The sequence below is a fragment of the Mesocricetus auratus genome, unplaced genomic scaffold (genome assembly GCF_017639785.1).
Source record: "Mesocricetus auratus isolate SY011 unplaced genomic scaffold, BCM_Maur_2.0 Super-Scaffold_100020, whole genome shotgun sequence".
In the NCBI taxonomy this organism is placed as follows: Eukaryota; Metazoa; Chordata; class Mammalia; order Rodentia; family Cricetidae; genus Mesocricetus; species Mesocricetus auratus.
Genome location: NW_024429201.1, coordinates 15,477,928 through 15,500,684, shown reverse-complemented (window position 1 = coordinate 15,500,684; position 22,757 = coordinate 15,477,928). Strand labels below are relative to the sequence as shown.

The following is a 22,757-nucleotide window of genomic DNA, read 5'->3' as shown; positions in this document are numbered from 1 at the left end:
AGCAAAAAGAAATAAAACAGCTTAATATAAAATATGAATAAAAGTGAAACCATGTGTGCCTGGCTCCCTGCATGCCTCTCTCGCACACCAATCCCACAGCATCTGCTTTACTTATAAGTATCCCTACTTATTCTGCATTTGCAAAGCCTTTTTCTACACTAATGATTATTTGAGCAAATAAACTCGCGCATGAGAAGTAGTTAGTGGTAGGAGTAAGTGTCAGTCTCTCCCATGAAAGCATTTGAACAGTACAGAGGACAGGAAAACACCTCCACTTAACTTAAAGGGCTGTTTTAGAGATGGTGCACAAGCCTGCATCAGCCATGTCGAAAGCCTCCGTGTGTCAAACAAAATAAGAGCGGGATGAAACTGAAGACTTTCCTCTAAAATACTGAACTTTATTAGAGAAATGGTACTAAAAAATAACAAAGATCAAACATTTGCTCTATTCTACGTACATATCATAAATAAGACAGCGGTTGAAGCGGGACACCTTCCTTCACAATCTTTCCACAGGTGCCCAGTCATTTCTGTATCAGAGTAAGCTGTTTACTAGCCAACCACATGTGGCTAAATGATTAAAATGGCCATCTATACTTTACATAGTAAAGCATTTTCCAAAGTTTAATGTACACAGTGACAAAAAGAAAACACACACATACGCACAGTAATCTGAACACCTGAAGATGATTAAGCAGCTTCATAATTGAACCAGGCTTTATGACTTGGAGAAAGGGCCTTTCTATTATTCAAATTATAGTTTCAACAGTATAAATGTGAAAACAAGACTCAAAGTTGGAACCAAGTAACTAAAGTGCTACTTGACTTTTTCAATCTGTAACAGTAACCCTTCCCATGAGGTAAGGCAACTGAGTAATCTGATTGTATTAAGTTGTATTAAATAAAATTAAAATTCATTTTAAAATAAGATTTGCAAATTAAGTTTTTGGGTTTTTTTTTGGAAATGTAACAATAATGACTAGTGCATTAACCAGAATTTATAGTTTTGCAGAAAACATTAACAGTTTTCATTTTACTACTTGCATACCTTCTATGAATAGTTGAGCCTAAGATTGGTGGATGACCATGTGTCTTTAACTCACATAAGCATATTGATAAACACAAAATCACCTCTGTATGCTCCCAGTCCTTCCTTTAAGTATAATTTCTGTATCACTAGAAGAAAATGATTGCGAGGTAATTATTAAGGCCATCCAATGAAGTCAACTAATAGGATTCCTTTGATTTGAAGTAAGAGTATATCTCCCTTTCAATCATCACAGTAGAAAACTGGTGGTCCCAAAACTACAATGTTGTTTGAAACTCTGCAAGTCTTGTAAACAGGACTTCCTTCTCTGACACACCCCTCGCACACTTCCCAATGGTTGTGAACAGAATACAGCCATCTAGATTCCATATGAATTGAGAATGACTAGCACATAGAAAACCCTAGAAAACAGTATACCACACATTGTAGAAGGCACTAAAGCTTCAGCTTGTGCTCCCATGGCCCATTTTGAAAACTCAGTTTCCTTTTTCTAAGGGCATCTTTGCCACCTACAGCTGACAAGACACACTGCAATATTATTCATGAGCTTGGAAATGTCAACAACGTTCAAGAAGAAATGCTCATTTTTGTGGCAGACCAATGATTCTAAACACTGAATACTAACATGTTGTTATTAGTATTCAACAAAGTTGCTCCCTTTTTGAAAGAGAACAGTAGCATGCATTGTCAGTTGGTTTTTAATCCACTTATTTAAGCAATTTTAATCTGTAAAACTGTTTTAAAAGAAAAACTGATGTCCAAAAACAGTGAGCAAAAGAAAACACAATAGTGAGAATTTACCACAATCACTGTTAAGTCCTGTGAAGTAAATGTTAAAACTTCTTACATACTTTGCACTTTACAAGAGTGTTGGTATATATTTGCACAAATTTCAAGCACATCATCAAACTGTATATATTGAAAATTTTTTTAAAAAAGTAAAACAATACAAAATTCAGTAACTAGCATTTTCTTTAAGAGCCTCCAATGCTCATCTCCAGTCTTTAGGGATAGTTCAACTCTGGATCTATGATGTTCAATTTATTTGCAATGCTTCTTGGCAAACACTAATGAACCACATGACAAGTGTGCCAGCCACCATGGAAATGCACAGACTTCAGAAGATGGTGAATTTCTGATTATTTTCATGATGCCCATGCTCAGTAACAAGATGTCCACCATGTCACCTCATAGCTGGAAAAGATGTTAGTTCCCATACGTGGGTCTCTTCCCCATTTACACCTTGCTGTGAACTGAAAGCTTTGGGTTTGATCCCACCGTGGAGGGAGTGATGAAGCAGGTGGTCCTACACCGCATCGGCTTTGCTGCAGAGGCTCTCTTCACTTGGTTGGCAATTCCCATTCTGCTGCACTTTGTTTTCTTCCTCAGTCCTTGGCGGGTCCTTCTCATCTGCATCTTGACTTACACTTGAATCTGCCTCTTTACTGTGTTCCTTCTACAACAAACATCAATGTAGTGCATGGTCACTACATCACACAATAACTCTAATTATGGAAGGCTAAATGATATAACTGCTTTTTGTGAATAAAACTGCAGTGTTTTCTTTCATTAAAAACTCATGCAAGCACATGTATCAATTTGCCCTTTGTACGTTATTTCCAACAAGAGATGGGCAACTCATGATAATAAAATCAGAACAGGTAAACAAAAATTGTAGCTCTTCAAAAACAGCCTCATAAAACACTAAAAAAGCCAAAGAGCTTTCCAAAACACAAGAAATAAATGTGAACGTATACAAAAGGGAGTAGCTATTCTTAGAAGTCTTCAAAAGCAGTCTAGATTCTACCCACATTCTAAGAGAGAATTACATGAGAACAAAGAATGCCTAACAAGTACTAGATGCTTAGTAAATAAGGCCAATGTCACTGATGATAACAACAAATTTCTACCAGTAGCAAAATAAATTCCAGAAGCTATATTTCCAAATAGAATTATACTAGATAGCAAAGAGAACTGATATAATTCACAAGTACTTACAATTTCCAAAAAAAAAAAAAGCTTATTAATTAGGGAGTTTTAGTTTTCAATTTTGGACTGGTTAAGGAATTTGGTTTTTTAATGATATATTTATAACACATGAACAAATCTAATTTTAACAAATTTGCTCAAATGAATGCTGAGGAAAATGGTATCAGATACAAACCTCAGTATCATAAGCATACCAAATACACTTGTTATCCAGAAGTTCTCTAAATTTTCTAATTGTATGCTATCTACTAATTTTTCAAATAAAGAATTAAGCTGCTTATGTTTTAATGGATTCTCATTCAAAATGTAATCTTACGAATGGCAGAAGTGCCCTGAGCCCTGGTGCCCTAAGGGGCACCAAGCATTCAGTTCCCCTGCACCCAGACCCTGGCTGAGAAGCTCACCTTAACTGGTGTGTTGGTCTTCTCCACCTTCTCCTTCCCGTCATTAGAACTCTTTTTTGTGGAGGTGGAACGCTCTCTTTCTCTCCTGTCACTTATGTGGTCCCGTTCTTTTTCTCTCTTTTTATCTTTCTTATTTCGGCTATGATGAAAATACAGGAGTTATCTTTCAAGAATTTAAAAACTTACTGTACTCTTGAAAACAGTCCTTATCTAACACAGGCCATCCAAAACAATGCATTGTACATAAGCATGCTAGTAAACTGGATTGATAAAGTAACCAAGAGAGGACCTGCAACCCGACCTATTCCACCCTTTGCTTCAGTCAGTGTTCAGGTCATTTTTACAGCAGCCACCAATGTGTTCCTATAAGACACAACTTGGTATTGTCAATTTACTACTTTTTAAGTGCTGAATACTTGAATAAGCCTGAGATAAAAACTATAGCCAGCTTATACTGTAATGATTGCTTATCCATAGATTCACGTGACCACCTATCAAAAGTATGTAGGAAAAAGCTGCATCTGAACTAAATACAGACATTTTTCTTTTCTGATAATGGGAACCCTTCCACTAAATTTGTAACCTCTATAGACTTTTTCTTTGCAAAATTCTCTGAATATACTACATACTGTTATATAATGTTTTCATATGCACCTTTTCGACATAATATATGAGCATCCAAGAGGGAGTAAAAAGGGACCAGTGAGATGGCTTAGCTGACATCAAGCATAATAACCTGAGTTTGAGCCTCAGGACTACATGTTAGAAGGGAATCAACTCCCCACAAGGTACCTTCTGACTCCCACATTCACACAAAATAGACAAAAGAATTTAACAGAGAATAAAAAGGACAGAGAACCTGATGTGGGAGAATAGCTACCAGCAAAATTTCAAATTTCAAATAGCCTACTATGTCCCTTGTCCACTTCATCTACGATTAGAAACAAGAAGCATCAATTCAAAAGCAAACCCAAAACACAGAACAACACACTACTTGTCACAAACCCCTAAGATTATAGAGGGAAAACTCTGTACAGCATCCGAGTGCTCCTGATTTGGCTATGATGAATAGCACTAATACAGAACCATGAGCAGCTCCCTACTTGTAGCTTAAAGACAGATACAAGACTAATGGAACAAATGGAGATAACTATGAAGCAGATGAAAATCTGCTGCAAAAAAGGTAGCATTTCAAGCCACTGGGGAAAAGTGAATTTTCATCATTAAGAGTTTTGGGGGCAATTGTCTAATCATTTGCAAGGTGATAAAATAGGATCCACATGTCATTCTACATAACAGAAATAAAGCAAACTGGTTTAGAGACCCAACTTATTTTTTAATTAAATGACTACATACTAGAAGCAAATATGGATGAATTCTAGCTACAACTAAACCTCCAAATACGTAAAACAAAACAAAATCCATAAATTTGTTTGCAGGAAACTGTACAAGGCAAAATAAAACAAATAAAAAGGGGGAGGTCTAGGTCCTGCTCCAAATGAACACAGACTTTGAAGATCCCCCACAGAAAGCCTCACCCTCCCTGAGGAGCAGAAAGGGGATGGGATAGAAGGTCAGTGGGGGCAGGGGAAGGGGGGGAGAGAACTGGGATTGACATGTAAAACAAAAAACATAAAAAACCCCTCAGGTCCTCAAAGTGTTTTTGTGTGTTACGGCTTCAAAATCGAAGGAACAATACAAAGGAGCATCATGAACACTGCAACACAGAGGCTAGGATGGCGGCTCCATACATGTTCTTCCAGAGGACTGGAGCTCCGCCCCAGAACCCTTATCAGCAGCTCACTATTGCCCCTAACCCCAGAGGACTGGAGCTCCGCCCCAGAACCCTTATCAGCAGCTCACTATTGCCCCTAACCCCAGAGGACTGGAGCTCCGCCCCAGAACCCTTATCAGCAGCTCACTATTGCCCGTAACCCCAGCTCTTTCCAAACTCTGTAGACATGCAAGTGCTCGTGCGTGCGTGCACACACGCGCTCACACACACACACACACACAGAGACATATACAATTAAAAGTTTTAAGAAAATACAACTTAACTAAAGAAAACAAAACCAAAACAATTAGTATAATAAACACCATAACACAGCAATGAAAGATCTCACAGAAGGCAAAATTTGAATGCTATTAAGAACACCAGCAAAAGCTATATACAAAATACAATTCCTACAAAAACCATTAATAGCAGATACAGATCTGTCCTAAAACTCCTATGACATCTTGAAGGCTCTCCATATAGCTAAAATGTTCTTTTAAAAGAGAACAACGTTGAGGCTACAGAGGTGTACTCTCGTTAAGAGTACTGGGTGCTCTCACAAGCTCCTGGTTTGATTTCCAGCACTCACATGGCAGATCATAACCTCCAGTTCCAGGAAGCTGACATCCTCTCCCAGCTCCACAGGTTCCTGCACACGTTGTGAACACACACACACACACACACACACACACACACACACACACACACACTCACTCACTCACAAAATAAATGAACATCTATTTTTAAAGCAAAAGAAAAAACAGGGTTAGGTGACTCATAATTTCTGATTTCAAAATGACTACAAAACCACATTAACTGAAAATGAAAACATGGTAGTGCTAAGGACAAACATTCAGGTCTATGGAAAGCCTAGGATAAACTCTTGATGGGTAAATGGATGTTTTCAACAATGGTGCTGGGAAAACTTGAAATTCACATGGCCAAAGAATGAAGCTGAAATCCTACCTCTAACCACATATAAAAATTACCTCAAAATACATAAGAAGGCTGACGAAATACCTCAGAGTGACAGCAAGGGTTCTGTGACCTGACCCATGAGTTACTTTCGGGAACCCACACACAAGTAGGAGGGAGTTAATCTCACAAAGATGCCCTTCAACTTGCACACACATGCCCTTCCATGCACATCACACATGACAATAAACAAAATTTTAAAGACAAAAATAGATCAAAAGCAGACATACCAGTTCATCACCACAAGGTTTCAAGTTTAGTCTGGCCTTCTGGCATATATATACCAATAAGGCCTAGAAATAGTCATTGACCACACAAATATACAATGGTATGCTATCTTTTGTGTGGAGAAATAAAAAGTTGCAAAATACCCATATGCCTAACTTTACAAAAAGAAAGAGACAAAAGAAGGACTGGGAAGAAGAAGGAAGCCAGAGCACTGTCACAGAACCAGTTAGAACTAGCTGAGCATCATCAGAAGCAAAAGGACAGTGTCTGTCTGTCTCTCATATGGAGACATTTCTTTTTTCTTTTGGTTTTTATGAGACAGGGTTTCTCTGTATTGTTTTGGAGGCTATTGGTCCAGCCCAGCCTCGAACTCACAGAGATCCGCCTGCCTCTGCCTCCCGAGTGCTGGGATTAAAGGTGTGCGCCACCACCGCCCAGCTGACATTTCTAATAGTTAAGAGTGGCAGAAAAGTACAGCTCCTACCTATTTCAAGATACTTTGTCTGAGGAAAAAATTACCCATTTCCATCCTGTAACTATAGAAACTTGGGAAGGGGGGTGGGGAGTTCCTATACGGATGGAGGAGATGAACACATGGGTGGAAGCTGATGGTTTTAAACAGTAAGATCTTCCATCAATTCTGAAGAATACAAACAGTCATTCAAAACACAAACTCAAAACAAGATTAAAGAAGGAACCCTTTTCCACTTGCTGCTCCCTCTTTATGCTTCACCAGATGCCTGCACCTACCTCCTGGGAGATGGAGACCTCGAAGACTTTCTTTTTATGGTCTTTGATGTTCTTGGAGATCTGGAAGAACTCCTGCTCCTCCGCCGCCGCCTTTCCCTGAAAGACAAAACATGCTACTTTCTAAAATCAGCAACTGAAATAAAGGGTTCCCAATTCAGTGAGAGCATCTCTCCAAGACTAGTATGATTAGTTTATCTTTTTAGTGTTTTTCAGACCTTGACACCAGCCTCAGGCTTCCCACTGCTGACATTGTAGGCTGCATATACCACCAGCTTAGCTTATTTTTACTTTTATCAGGAGAGGGTTAAAGGGACCCTAGGGATCAAATCCAGCCCCCTCCACATGACAGACAAGTGCTTTGTCACTGTGCCACTCCCCTATCCCTTTAAGAACCCACTAAACCCTTTTTAAATGCTTGTTTTATCACCTGATTTTAATGCAGATCAAATTGTAAACCATAAATCTTATTATTGACAAAACCATCATCTAAAATTTCATAAGAAAATACAGAACAACCTCCTCTTCTTCGACATACTTTAAATTCTTGAAGTTAGTAAACAAATTGATGGGAGTCACTATATGTTTCAGATTCTTCCCCATCCTATCCTTCATTGTACCTCTGGCTCCCCTTTTCTGCCCCACAGCAAAGATTTTCTAACAAAGTCTGCCAAAGTTGAAAGACATGCTACCTTGCTAGGGGTGAGATGTGTTAGAGTAATAAAAAGGCATTTAAATTTTTATTGGGAAGTCACTTTCCCCTCTAGCTTGCTATCATTACTGTTATCCCAGTAATTGAAAATTGAAAGCACAAATTTATACAAGTAGTTAAGATCTGAAATTTAGATAAGGAAATAATTTCCAAAAAAAGGTTAGTGATATTCAATAAGATTTAAAATTAACATATAATGCATATTCTAAACTACAAGAGTAATTAAACAAAAGAACCTCACCACCTCCAAGGGATGATATCAGGATATATTTATCAAATGATCAATTAATATAGCCAATGATCTTATATAAGAAGTTCTGCTAAGGGCTGGGGAGATTCCTCAGTGCATAAAGTGCTTGCTGCCTAAGCATCCAGGTAAAAGGCCAGGCACCATGGCACATACCTGTAGTCCAGCACCAGAAGGCAGAACCAGGAGGATCTGGGAGACTTGCCAGCCAGCCTGGGCAGTCAGTGAGTTTCAAGTTCAGTAAGACCGTGTCTCAAAAACTAAGCTGGAGAGTGAGATGGAGGCATTGACACTGACCTCTAATGGCAACACAAACACACATAAATGCACGCACATAACACAAACGCAAAGGAGCAGCAGCTGATAACCACTGACCACACAACCAAAATAGCAGCCCTCCTGAAATTCAAGTTGTCTTTACTATTTATTGCTTTTAATTTTCTTTCACAAAAATTAAGAATAGAGATTACTAGTTGTATATGTAGTTGGCATTTTAAAGGGCCAAAAAAAAAAAGAAGCAAAGAAAAACCTGTAACAACAAACACTGTTTAAACTGGGTCTACTTTTTCAACTGGAAACAAAGAAAATCCACAAAACTCAAGACTTACAGGGATACTTGGGGGCTAGAAGATAACACCTGTAAGTATTAGGAACAGAGCCTGGCACATAGGAGGAGCTTGATAGATTTTTGTTTGTTTGTGGGGAGCGGAATAGAATGTTGGGGAAATCAAATCCAAATCTACTCACATACGGTAGAAAAGCCTTTCTGCCTTTCTTTCCATTTCTTAACATTAATTTTTAAGCATTGCATTTAGTTTTAGTTTGGTTTTGGTTTTTTTGAGATAGGGTTTCTCTGTGTAGCTCCAGCTGTTCCAGAGTTCACTCTGTAGACCAGGGTAGCCACAAAGTCACAGGGAAACTCCTGCCTCTGCCTCCTGAGTGCTGGGATTAAAGAAGTGCACCTCTATGTCACATTATCTAAGTAAAAAAAAAAAATTTGAAAATACAGATTAGGAGAGAATGTTGACTATAAAAGCATGAAGTAGAGTTTGGTGGAACAGTTATAATGTTCCCCACTCAATAAACAAATTAGAACATTAGAAAATATGGGACCTATTGCTTCTCGGCCTTTTGGCTAAGATCAAGTGTAGAAAATATAGGACCTGTTAAACAGTAAGAAACTGTACCTACTGTTGAACACAGATATTATCACTTACCAGAGCTCCTAGAGCAATGTGTGCATGTGTGCCTGTGAGCCTGTGAGCATGAGTGCCTGTGTGCATGTGTACCTATGTGCCTGTGAGCCTGTGTACATGTGTGCCTATGTGCCTGTGAGCATGTGTGCCTGTGTGCATGTGTGCCTGTGTGCATGTGAGCCTGTGTGCATGTGAGCCTGTGAGCCTGTATGCATGTGAGCCTGTGTGCATGTGTGCCTGTGTGCCTGTGAGCATGTGTGCCTGTGTGCCTGTGAGCCTGTGTACATGTGTGCATGTGAGCCTGTGTGTCTGTGTGCATGTGAGCATGAGTGCCTGTGATCATGTGAGCCTGTGTGCATGTGTGCCTATGTGCCTGTGAGCATGTGTGCCTGTGAGCATGTGTGCATGTGAGCCTGTGTGCCTGTGAGCATGTGAGCCTGTGTGCATGTGAGCCTGTGTGCCTGTGAGCATGTGAGCCTGTGTGCCTGTGAGTGTGTGCATGTGAGCCTGTGTGCGGGCATTTATTAACCAACTCCTCACAGCCCATCCTTGTCTTTTGGTCTCTAGGTCCCAGGGTTTACTTAAGAGTATGTTCAGGGCTGACTATGAATCTTTCAACTCCCTTATAAATAAAACAAAGGAGCCAGACAATGGTGGTGTACACCTTTAATTCCAGCACTGGGGAGGCAGAGGCAGGTGGTCTCTCTGAGTTTGAGGCCAGCCTAATCTACAGAGTGTTCCATGACAGCCAGGGCTACATAGAGAGCCTAGTGTGCGCACGGGGAGGAGGTGGGGGGCTACCATGGAAGAAAGCCACTAGACATTACAGTTACCAAACAAGCGTATGTTATTCATTACAAAGGATTCAAACCATGCGGTGCTGTGAAGCAGAGTGTCTGGACGGCACAGTGGCGGGAAGGCACCCACAGCACCATCAACACAATCACTTGCAAGCAGGGTGCAGCACAGGTTAAGCCCATCCCAGGGCAAAGACTGTCTGTTTCAATGTTTCTATGTCAAGCCCTTCTTACAGGTATTACTACTTTCAACTTCATGGTTCTGTTGCAGTTTTTCAAAAGCAGGTACAAATGCTAATTATAAAAAAGTCACACTTTTGTTTTGCTTTTTCAAGACAGGGTTTCTCTATGAAATAGTCCTGACTGTCCTAGAACTCACTGTGTAGACCAGGCTGGCCTCAAACTCAGAGATCCGCCTGCCTCTGCCTCCCAAGGGCTGGGATTAAAGGAGGTCACCACCACCATCCAGCAACTTCACACTTTCTTAAAGGAAGAAAAGGTACTACACTTCTGATAGCAGGGCAGGGGGCAAGGAAAGGCCTGTCTTTACCACGGTGTAATGGTCTCACAAGCTTGTTGGAAGGACTAAATAGGGTGATACATCAAAATCAGCCAAGAACTAGAATTGGCCTGTTATACCAACAACCAGTAAACACTACAATTAGCTTTTATTATGTTTTAATAGGCTAGCATAAAAAATAAGCTATCAAATAATTTTTTTTTTTGTTTTTGTTTTTCAAGGCAGGGTTTCTCTGTGGCTTTAGAGGCTCTCCTGGAACTAGCTCTTTTAGACCAGGCTGGTCTCGAACTCACAGAGATCCGCCTGCCTCTGCCTCCCGAGTGCTAGGATTAAAGGCATGTGCTACCACCACCAGGCTAAAATAACAATTTTTCAAAAAGGAAATATATTCCTTTATCACCCTGTTTGCAAAGAAAACGCGACTTTAAATTTTGTTCAAACATTTATTTTTAAATATTTTTAAAAGACTAAGTTTAGCCGGGCGTTGGTGGCGCACGCCTTTAATCCCAGCACTCGGGAGGCAGAGGCAGGCGGATCTCTGTAAATTCGAGACCAGCCTGGACTACCAAGCGAGTTCCAGGACAGCCTCCAAAGCCACAGAGAAACCCTGTCTTGAAAAACCAAAAAAAAAAAAAGACTAAGTTTAATTTATCATAGAATCAGCTGAAATAAAGAGATAAGAGAGTTAAACAACCTTGAGGAAAATTCTCATTCTGTAGCTGTTACTATAGAAACCTGCTGCCACCTGGTGGCAGTGTATCTACTAATAAGTGGAAACAACAGTCCTAGGAGGAAAAAGCTCGAATCCTTAAAACTAACAAGAATCAGATCTTAAACATCACACAAAAAGCATAATGGAAGTAAAAGTTAGCTCCAAAGACAGAAAGGACTCATGCTAGAACTTTAGAAATCATAGGGTGTGCTAAGATTCACCACCCATTCTAGAGAAACACCAGCCTCAAAGGTCAACTATCACACAGAGGAATTTTTATACAGACACTTAAAAATATCTTCCCCATCACATGCCATCCTCTAAGAAAAATAATAAGGAATAATTAACTAGACGTAAGTATTGCATTATGAAAGGCAGCTGTCCGTCCAAACATCTTACCCAGGAGGTTCAATGATGTAATGACCCCTCTGCTGAAAAACAGTTTACTTGTTCAATTAAGGGTAAATGCTACTACTACTATACTGGCATAAAGTAGTAATCTTTCCATTGCGGTTAAAGCTGTATTCATTGGTCACCAGCAATCCTCTTGGTAAAAAGTTGAAGCAGAGCGCAGTCGGTCAGCAAAGAGCTTATTGTCAAGACCTTGTCGTGTAAACATGAGGACCTGAGTTCTACCTCCAGGGCCCACATGGAAAAGCACAGCAGTAATGTGGTTAACAGTAATGGTTCGGTAGCATGCAGAGACGGGCAGAGCCCAGGGGCTCACGGACCAGCCAGCCTAGCCTACTCTCCTGATGATTGAACCAGACCCAAGGTTGCCCTTTGACCTGCCCACACAAACTACCCCAGGCATGTGCACCTACACACAGACAAACCTGCTGGTACTGCGAGATCTTCTCGATGCATTGTAGCTTCTGGGTGGTGTTCTGGACTTCTTCTCCTTCTTCCGTTTCTCATCGGCCTCCTTCGGTTTGTCCTTTTCCCGCTCCTTGTCTTTGTCCTGCTCCTTGTCCTTGTCCTTGTCTCGCTCCTTTTCATGGTCCTTTTCCTTCTCTCGGTCTTTGTCTTTGTTTTTACCCCGGTCCTTGTCTTTTTCACGATCCTTTTCCCTCTCTCTCTCCTTCTCCTTTTCCCTCTCCCTCTCCTTCACTCTTTCCTTTTCTTTCGCCTTTTCTCGTGTATCTTTTCTCTTGTCCCTTGAAAAACAGAAATAAATTGTTACCTAAAATAATTTTATCCCAAAATAGAGACCTGTTTTTCTACAGCTACCAATACAAAATCATCTGCAATGACACAGACATTAGAAATTTCTATGTGACTCAGATGTGTATCTGAGGCTGCTAAGTAGAACAATTACCAGGCTGAGCTGATTCACACTGATCAGATTTGCATCAGAGGCAATCAGTATTAACCACAGACATTAAAGCAACAAGAAAAAGAAAGCTTTCTCTCATGATAACCTAAACCACAATTTCAAATGACTGAAAATAATGATAAAATCTACATTTTCCTGGTATCTCCGGAACTCACCGTGAACGTGAACGACTCCTTGACTTCCGCCTCTCCCTAGATTTAGAGCGTTTTTTATGTGGACTCTTGGATCTACGTCTATCTTTCTGTCTTGACCGTGACCTGTTATGAGATCTACTCCTAAAGAAAAACAAATGGTAAGCAAATCAAAATTTATTCTTATAATTTCAACTGCACAAAGTTAGAAACTCCATTTACCAATATTTTAAATGAGCCTTCTATATAATATTTTAGTTATATAACACAAGAAATTAAATTTACTTATTGGAAAATTTATCAGCTTTATTACTGCATAGAACACAAACCAAAAATAACTTACTAGTCATTTTCTGTGTAAGAGTTAAGTGAGTACTTTTCAGGGATAGCTTTTCTTTTCATCACATTATAAGCCTCAAATTTGGAGACTGTTCCCTTTGCCCAATTTGATATCACCAACTGTGTTTAATTCCTGGCTCCCTCGTAAACTAGCTATGAGTGATTCTAAGGGGAAGGATTTATATGCTTCAACAATGTCTATAAAGGGCCATGCACTGTTTGTCACAACAAACATTAGGAAGGATGTATAAAGGATGAGAGATAAGAAATCAGAGGATGAGCACCAGAATGCATTATAAACATGTGTAAAGTTGTCAAAGAATACATTAATATAAAATATTTTAGCGGGGCAGTAGCGGCACATGCCTTTAATCCCAGCACTGGGGAGGCAGAGTCAGATGGGTCTCTGTGAGTTCAAGGCCAGCCTGGTCTACAAGAGCTGGTTCCAGGACAGCCTCCAAAGCCACAGAGCAGCCCTGTCTCGAACCCCCCCAAAAAACTTTATTACTCTAACACCCCCAAAAAAACTTTATTACTCTATTATTCTCCAAGAAAAAAATTGTTATTTCAATTCTAAGGTGGCCCCATTGAAATAATGTGGTATATCTCAATGTTGTTTTTTTCATAGTAAAATATCCCAGGCACTATTTTCTAAAATATAACAAAATAGAGCTGCCAATTTAGCTCAGCAGTAGTTTGTAGAATTTGTAATGTCCTGGATTTGACTGCCATGCTTCTCTGCAGTCTAAATCCCATCTATAGAGCCCAAAGTTATCATGAGGACTCTATCAGATGATATATGCAAAATGCCTGGTAGCCTCTAGCACAGAGTAAATGTTTAAATTAGGCAAACAAGCAAACTTCATCTTTATTTAGTCCAAAGGAGCCAAGGACAAGTGAACTTTCCACAGCTTTTTTTTTTTTTTTTTTTTTTTTTTTTTGGTTTTTCGAGACAGGGTTTCTCTGTGGCTTTGGAGGCTGTCCTGGAACTCGCTTGGTAGTCCAGGCTGGTCTCGAACTCACAGAGATCCGCCTGCCTCTGCCTCCCAAGTGCTGGGATTAAAGGTGTGAGCCACCAACGCCCAGCCTTTCCACAGCTTTATATAACTAAAATCTGTCTACATGGTCATGGTTTTGTATTAATTGTGTTATTGAGTGTATGATGTGCACACATGTGTGAATGCATACCAATGTGTGGAGGTCAGAGAACAACTTGGAGAATGGGACCCAAGGACTGAACTCAGGTTGTCATGCTTGGTGGACATCACCTTTACCTGCTGAGCTACCACACCATCCCCACTGACAGTCGTGTTTTAACAAATTAGAGCAAATCCTACACAAAAAGGATAAAAAAACAAACAAACAATGCTTGCGGTATGCTGTGAGACCAGAATCATCCCTTACTAAGCACATTTTCACTTACATGCAGCTAATTTCTAACTCTCTACTACTAGTAAAATTATTTTTAAATTTAAAGACAAATAGCAACTTACCATCATATTGTATCAAAGTTCAACTTACATTAACTTTTTCTCATTAAAACACTATGTCACATAGTTCCTATTCTGCTCTGTGAAGTTTCTGTAACCTAAAATACACCATCTGGAAAACTGCCCCCCTTTTCTAATACTACCTCTGTGAATAAAACAAATACCAAAATGTGGACAAAATAGAAATAGATTCCCCAAGTCCTAGCCAAGGGCAGTCACGCCTTTCTCTCTCTTACCATCAAAAGAGGAGACTGGAAAGCAGGGAGAGGGGTTAGCTGGTGGGTACAACTATCATCGCCCCTTTTTTTGTTTGTTTTTTGTGGTTTTTTTAAATTGGTTTTTCTAGAGAGGGTTTCTCTGTGGCTTTGGAGACTGCCCTGGAACTAGCTCTTGTGGACCAGGCTGGTCTCGAACTCAAAGATCAGTCTGCCTCTGCCTCCTGAGTGCTGGGATTAAAGGCGTGCCACACCACCACCTGGTTTATCACCCCCTTTTTAATTAACACATAGTAACTGCACCCATTTATGGGATACAATGTGGTAAATGCATGCATGAATACAGTGCAGTGATCAAAGTCAGTGACTTGGCACCCTTCTCAAGCATGTGACATTTCTTTATTAACAGGAGCCTTTTGAACTCTTCTAGTTCTTTCTAAAACATATAATAAATTATTGTGAACTATAATCATGCTATGTGTTGTAGCATGTGAGAACTTACTCTGCCTACTAACTGTATTTTAGCATCCATTATGCAACTTCTTCTGCTCCCTGCAAATTGATCAGAACTCATTTCTCCTTTTAGGAGAGCAACTTTTGAAGCTCTTTCATGGGAATAGTTTTCTGACTGGGGAAACAAAGATCTAGAAACATCTGACATTATAATCTACACTACTCTGCTAAGTCAGCTGGGGAGCAGGACAAAGCGTAGGGAGATTCTTTGGTGTCAAAAACCCTAAATCTTGTATCTTTAATTAAAGATCCCATGCCTCTATTCAGAGATAACTCATTCTCTTTATCTTTAGCCTATGTGTACTTCAACATGCATGTGTAAAACATGTTGATCATGTGTATATATACATGTGTGCAAAGAGCCATTTATTTCTAGTATTAGCCTCAGATACATCTACAGAAATTCACTCATGAAGAAAGAGCAATTGCCAATTTTCAATTTACATATAATAAGCAGAACAGTGGTTCTCAACTTTTCTAATACTATGACCCTTTAATACAGTTCCACATGTTGTAATGACTCCCAACCATAAAATTATTTCATTGCTATTTCCAAAAAGCTATAATTTTGCTACTATTATGAATCGTAATGTAATATGTGATCCAAGGGGTTGAAATCCACAGGTTGAGAACCACTATCCTAGAGGCAGCGAACAGTATGCAAATTCAAAGACCTTAAAAGTAGCCCTAATTTTTAAAAGCATGTAAAGTTTCAAAAATTATCAAAGAAACTGATGTTAATGAACAAGTTTTCGTTTTCCTCAACCTAAGAGCTTTACTCTCCTCTACAGCCATTCAAAACAAGATTCAGGACACTAGTTGTGGTATTTGGCCCTCATAAACTCATAGGGAATAGCACTATTAGAAGGTGCAGCCTTGTTGGACAAAGTGTGTCATTGTGGGAGTGGGCTTCGAGGTTTCTTATGCTCAGGACACTGCCCAATGTCTCAGTTCACTTCCTGTTGCCTGTAAGATGTAAGACTCTCAGTTACTCCTCCAGCACCATGTCTGCCTGCATGTCACCATGATAATAATGGACTGAATCTCTGAACTGTAAGTGAGCCACCCCAATTAAATGTCTCCTTTATAACATTGCTGTGGACATGGTGTCTCTTGACAGCAATAGAAACCCTAACTAGGACAGCAGTCTTTCATTACTCTTCAGCAGTTTCATACTTCCTTGATCTTTACCCTGTCAACATGCAGCAATCCATCACCCATCCTGGTCTCTATACAGCTGTATCTGTTCTACTTTCCCACTTCGACTCTGGTTCTAACTGCACTTATTTTCTGCGTGTTTCTGAGACAGTGTCTTGCTACATAGGTTTGGCCAGTCTGGTATCTACTCACTATGTAGACCACACTGGCTTAGCTATGAGGCACTTGATTTTGAGCTTGCCTAAATAAGAGCTTGGAGACAGTAAAATCACCAAAAGAGTTTTGTAAACTTTGTATATACCATACCATAAAAGGAGCTAGAACTATTTCCTATCTCATCTTTGACTCAGCAGCAATGAAGACTCACTACATTTCAGGCATTGTGGTAGTTTTAATGAACGTGGCCTCCATAATCCCATAAGAGAGGGGCACTATTAGAGGTGGTGGAGGAACTGTGTTACTGGGGGTGGGCTTAAGGGTTCAGAAGCTCAAGCCAGGTCCAGTGTCATTCTTTCTTCCTGCTGCCTGAGATGTACCACGCTACCTCTCTAGTACATGTCTGGCTGTATGTAGCCATGCTTCCCACTGATGACAATGGACTATATAAGTCAGCCCCAATTAAATGTTTTCTATGTAAGAATTGCTATGGTCATGGTGTCTCTTCACAGCAATAGAAATCCTAATTAAAGACAGGCATTGAGGGGGAAGTCCTTCTGTGTATATGCTTATGTCTGATTGGTTGATGATTAAAGCAATGTTGGCCAATAGGGATGCAAGATAGAGTTGAGGAGGATTCTGGGAAAACAGAGGCACAGGCAGTCACCATGTAGGACGCCAGAGGAGTAAGAGGTTTGGACCCTTTCTCCAGTAAGAAAAGACCATGTGGAAATACTCAGATTAGCAGTTATAGGTTAGTAATTAAAGTCAGAGCTAGCCAATAAGAAACGACAGCAAATGGCCAACAGCTTCATAATTAATATAGTGTCTCGGGTGTTATTCAGGGGCTGAGACAACATTGGGACCCAGGCAGCTGGCAGGAAAGAGTACACATTACAAGGCACGAGTCTCAAGGAACTTCCAATCAAAGCAGGACATGCTACAATTTGCACTCTGAGGTATCCATTGCAACAAACACAAAGCAATTACATATAATAGAAAAATTAAAATGCTGAAGTTATAATAAAAAACAGGACAAAAAGAACTTAAGAGAGGACGGCATTGGTGTTTGGGCCACAGAGTAGACGGACTGAAGAGCTGCAGTGTGAGCACTACTTTCAGCATTAGCTTTTCTCAAACGGTAGAATGAAAACAAGACAGGGTTTCTCTGTGTAACAGTCCTGGCTGTCCTGGAACTGGGTTTGTAGAACAGGCTGGCCTTGAACTCACTGAGATCAGCCTGTCTCTGAGATTAAAAATGTGTGCCACCAATGCCCAGCATGAAAACACTTTCTGTTGAGTATATATAAAAGGCTAGTTTACCAAAAAAAATTAAGTATAAAACATACGCAAATAGGAAAAACACTTCTAAAACTAGAGATTATTTAAAATATCAAAAATGAAGAATCAATTTGAGCTGGGCAGCAGTGGCTCATGCCTTTTTTTTTTTTAATTATGAATACAACACCCTGCCTCCATGTACACATCAGAAGAGGGCACTAGATCTCATTACAGATGGTTGTGAGCCACCATGTGGTTGCTGGGAATTGAACTCATGACCTCTGGAAGAGCAGTCAGTGCTCTTAACCTCTGAGCCATCTCTGCAGCCTGGCTCATGCCTTTAATCCCAGTACTCAGGAGGCAGAAGCAGGCAGATCTCTATGAGTTTAAGGTCAGCCTGGTGTACAGACAAGTTCCAGGACAGCCAGGACTACACAGAGAAACCTGGTCCCGAAAATCCAAAAACCAACCAAACAAACAAACAAACAAGAACCAATCTGAAAAACTTTCTTTCCTTTGCGCACACAGCAAAAGAGAAAGGGGCTGGGCATCAACTGGTATACCCCATAACTACACCATTTTCGGTAGAGCATTAGTTAACAATAAGCACACTACCAGGTAAGCACACACTGACATCTTAACAATTTGTGATACAAAACTGAAAAATTATTAAGCACTGATAATATAGAGTCTCACCTGTGCTTTGATTGTGATCTCTTTCTTCTAGAATGGGATTTTGAGCTAGACCTGGACTTTGAACGTGTGTGGGAACGAGATCGACCGCCTTTCCTTTCATTGCTCTTTCCAGACTCTGGGAGGAAAAAACCACTTTGCAGCGTAAGCTCAGAACAATCAAAGATCCCAGTTAATAATTAGGCACAAGTGGAATATACCACATATAGTGCAAGGGGCCTACTCTCTGTACATCCTCCTCCTGTGCAATTATCCTTCAGAAACATCCAAGAAAGTCATTGCATAAACTCGTTGAGTGCAGCCACCCTGCAGCAGTACATATAAACCAGATGATTATAAACAGCTGTTCGTAGTATTTTGTTGCTGCCATAACGTATGATTAAAACATGTCTGCAATTCCTAAGACAGTGAGGCTAAGACCTTCCTGCATTTATTTTGTTAGAATTGAAGCTAAATTCCCAGAGTGAACTTAGGAAACCTAATTAAAGCTAAATCAAATAGACATTTTAAGTGGATTTTAAAGTATTTAGCGACACAAAAATTTGAGCAAATTTTCTTTTAATCCTGTAAAACTTAATGTGTGTCTTCTAAATCATATGCCCTTTCTCTTGTCTTAAAATTAAAACTTTGAGGGAGAGTCAGGCTGCCTATTTTTAGCATTTTACACATTTACTCTTTCCTTTTTAGCACCACAATAACATTGACACTCTGCTTTAAGCACACAAGCCTCGACAGCGACCTGCTACCATAGAGAACTCACTAAGGTAAAGTGTGTCAGTTCAGTGTCAGGGAAGGGTATTTCGTGCTGACTTGTTCTAAGTAACCCACTTACTCTTGTTCTTGAGTTTCAGTCTTCTTATTTGTACAATGAAGGAACTGAGCAGTGTAGTCCTAAAATTCCTTCCAGTTCTAAGAGTCTATGGTCTTTAGACTATGACTGTACAACGACACTGCGGCCTTACCTGGTTCAATAGCTGCTGAGATAAATGACTGAGCCTCCCGTACTCGCTTCATTACTTCTTCTAACTCCTTAGCTGCAGCCTGAGGTGTCATCTCAGGAGGTTTTACTATTGCATTGTTGGAGTGATTTATTCTAAATTAAAAATATTAGTATATCACAAACACACACCATAGTTTATATAACATGAAACAATTGTTAGTATGATACACATATTTATAAATCTGAGGATATCGCAGCAGCACATAAGGAAATAACATGGCTAATAATACAGAACAGTCAACAGCAACTTGAGATAACCGTGATTAATCTCTCATTCTCACCTACCATCATTTCTTGCTAAACAAAGGAAAAATCAAGAAAAACTGAAGCCTACCTTACTTCAACTGTTGAATAGACTATTACAAATGCTTTTGCACATAATTCAGAAAAAATTACAATGCTAATCAGATTTAAATGGACCACTTCTTTTTTCCTTTTTTTTTTCTCTTTTTCTGAGATATGTTTTTTCTGCATAGCCCTGACTGTCCTAGAACTCACTCTGTAGACCAGGTTAGCCTCAGCCTCACAGAGATCTGCCTGCCTCTGCCTCCTGAGTGCTGTGATGAAAGGCATGCACCACTATCACCAGGCACGAACAACTTCTATTCTTAATTAGATTCTGCTAATAACCTGCAAACCCAGACAGGATGAAGGGGAAGGTAACTACATGGCCATTTAATTTAATACTGTCCCATGTCTGAGTCAGACATAGCTTTAGAGGTGCAAAGCATCTGGTAAACATCCCCTAGTAGGCAAGGCGGCTTCTGTGACACACACAGACAGGCACACCTGCTGTGTGTATCTTACCCATTCCACACTGAGAAGACTGAGGACCCAATAACAGTGACTCAACTCATCATTTAAGAATAACCCATCAAACTACTAAGAGATCAACCTATAAAACTCAAACCCACATTTGCCTTAATAATCTGCATGAAATACACTTTATGGTCTCGAGTATCTTAAAAGTGATATGCAGTTTTCACAAATAAGGATGGACATGAGCAGATTAAGTCTCATTGTCTGACTTAAAACACTTCTAAATACTTAACACTACTTATTAGGATTTGAAATTTACTAAAATTCCTACTACGAAAAGTTCTATAGTTCAATTACAAGTTGCTCTTAATTTTCAATCATCACAAAACACACCTGACTTACAGAACTGTGCAGAAAAATGCCTGAAGCCTTATGTATCATATACAAACAGTTAACGGTCAAGTAGATACTAAAAACAGAAGAAAGAAATATCTTCAAATACAACATGTTACAGTGTCATGCATTTCACTTATACTTAAGTCTCTTCCTTTCTACAAATTGCCAGTAACTATTTTTTTAAAGTCTTAATTAAATCAAATGCTTTATAACTTTTTCAAAACCATTAAAATTTCTTTGTTGAAGATTTCTTACTTCAGTGGCCTGTCTCCAAACATAACTCCATTAAAAGCAAGGGCCCTTGGTACAGAATTTTGGTCTGCAAATTCCACAAAAGCAAACCGAGTTGGTTGAGTCTCATCACCTGCCATCCGAACAAACTTCACTTCTCCAACTTGTTTAAAAAATTCAAGTAGTTGATCAGCTGTTGTCGTCTGAGGAAGCAGAGTGATACTTTAATACAGCATATTCTTTCTTTTTAAAATCAGGTAAATAAAGCAATTAACGTTTACAGCGAGAAGGGAGTACATTTTGTTTAGTGATGGGGCCACTGGCAAGGTTCCCATGCTCCTGTCAATAGCCCCTTACCTATGCTCCTCTAAGATCCAGATTACACTTCCTGGGTCACAAGAAACCATCAGAGGTCTACAGAAGGGGGACTAGCTGGGAGGAGAGAGGGGGTCATAGGGGTGGGGGAATCACAAGAGAGTAATAGGGAAAATGAATACGATCAAAATAATATGCATGCATGAAAACATCATAATGAAACCCATTATACAAAATATGCTAATAAAAATAAACTTAAAAATAAGTAAATAATACTTTATCAACAGAATTTTTTTAAGAAGAAAGAATAAGCGGCTGCTGCCACTCGGTTTCTTCTTAGTTACCTGCGAATTCAAATTTCCAACATAGACTGTCCTCCTAATCTCATCAATTTTGGAAGGATCCACATTTCCCATAAGTGGTGGCTGTGGGATCTCTCCAAGGGTTGGAATATTGGGGTCCAGTGCTGCCGCCGGTATAGCTCCCAAACTGCTAAGTGAAACACCAAGCTATAAAAGACAAAAGTAAACCATAAGGAAGTTTTCATTAGTGTCCAAAACATTGTTCTTTAACATTGCTACCAGTAGATCAACTCAACATGAATGGGAGAAGTAAATGGACTCCTTGCTTTAAGTTACATGCATCTGAATTATTAAGAGTGAGATCACATTAGTTTTTTATACAACAATGTTTTTAACTACCTTTAAACTGATACTAAAAATGAATACTAACTTTCAAGGTTCAAGGTAGTTGCATTCTGTGATTTGCATAAACAGTATTATTGTACACTGTAGGAAAGAGGTAAGGTCAGGTTTCTGAGAGCCTGTAGTCACAATACCTCTGTCTATCAAGCATTCAGTACAGAACTATGTGCCTTTCTGTCTGGTGGTCCCCTCAGTCAACATATGTTAACACTGATACTTGGTCAGTAAAACAACTTGGAAGCTTTTCTACATTTTCATCACTAAGGACTGAGCTTTTTTAAAAGCACTGTATGTGGTGAAGTATTTAAAGAGCAAAATCACATACTGGAAAAAAAACGCAAAGTTTCAAAGAATATGGCACTAAACAAGCTGCCATCACACTCATTAGCAGCATAAGTACTGAAACAAAAGTCCAGTCAGGGTTACAACATTCTTTTACTAAGAAATCACAAGACATTAATTACTGTTTAATTCTACAGAGAAAAATTTCAGGTTTTTGTCACACCTTGTTTCATCTTCTCAGTCATCAGATAACCACTTCTCTGAAATACTTTCTTTCCATGACTAATGCTCATTTCTCTTTTTAAATGATTTAGTCCTTCCAGTACTCTTGACCTGGGAAGTGATTAGCACCTCCAAGTCTGTGCTATCTAAAGTACCAAGTTTCCATAACTGATTTTTCTAATAATCC

General features: G+C 39.5%; 1 protein-coding gene across 3 annotated transcripts in view; it reads right to left on the bottom strand.

The window, feature by feature from the left end:
* Positions 1-377: 377 nt before the first annotated feature.
* Positions 378-22,757, bottom strand: part of Srek1 (splicing regulatory glutamic acid and lysine rich protein 1) — a 36,782-nt gene continuing 14,402 nt past the window's right edge. For all 3 annotated transcript variants that reach the window (XM_040728857.1, XM_005065593.4, XM_013126119.3), the window contains 9 exons: positions 21,707-21,871; positions 21,072-21,250; positions 19,624-19,754; positions 18,665-18,779; positions 12,841-12,960; positions 12,186-12,506; positions 7,169-7,264; positions 3,442-3,580; positions 378-2,504 (listed from right to left, as the gene is read on the bottom strand). In XM_040728857.1, coding sequence (XP_040584791.1) covers positions 2,355-2,504; positions 3,442-3,580; positions 7,169-7,264; positions 12,186-12,506; positions 12,841-12,960; positions 18,665-18,779; positions 19,624-19,754; positions 21,072-21,250; positions 21,707-21,871 — 1,416 coding nt within the window. In that variant the 3' untranslated portion in view covers positions 378-2,354. The remainder of the gene's footprint in view (positions 2,505-3,441; positions 3,581-7,168; positions 7,265-12,185; positions 12,507-12,840; positions 12,961-18,664; positions 18,780-19,623; positions 19,755-21,071; positions 21,251-21,706; positions 21,872-22,757) is intronic.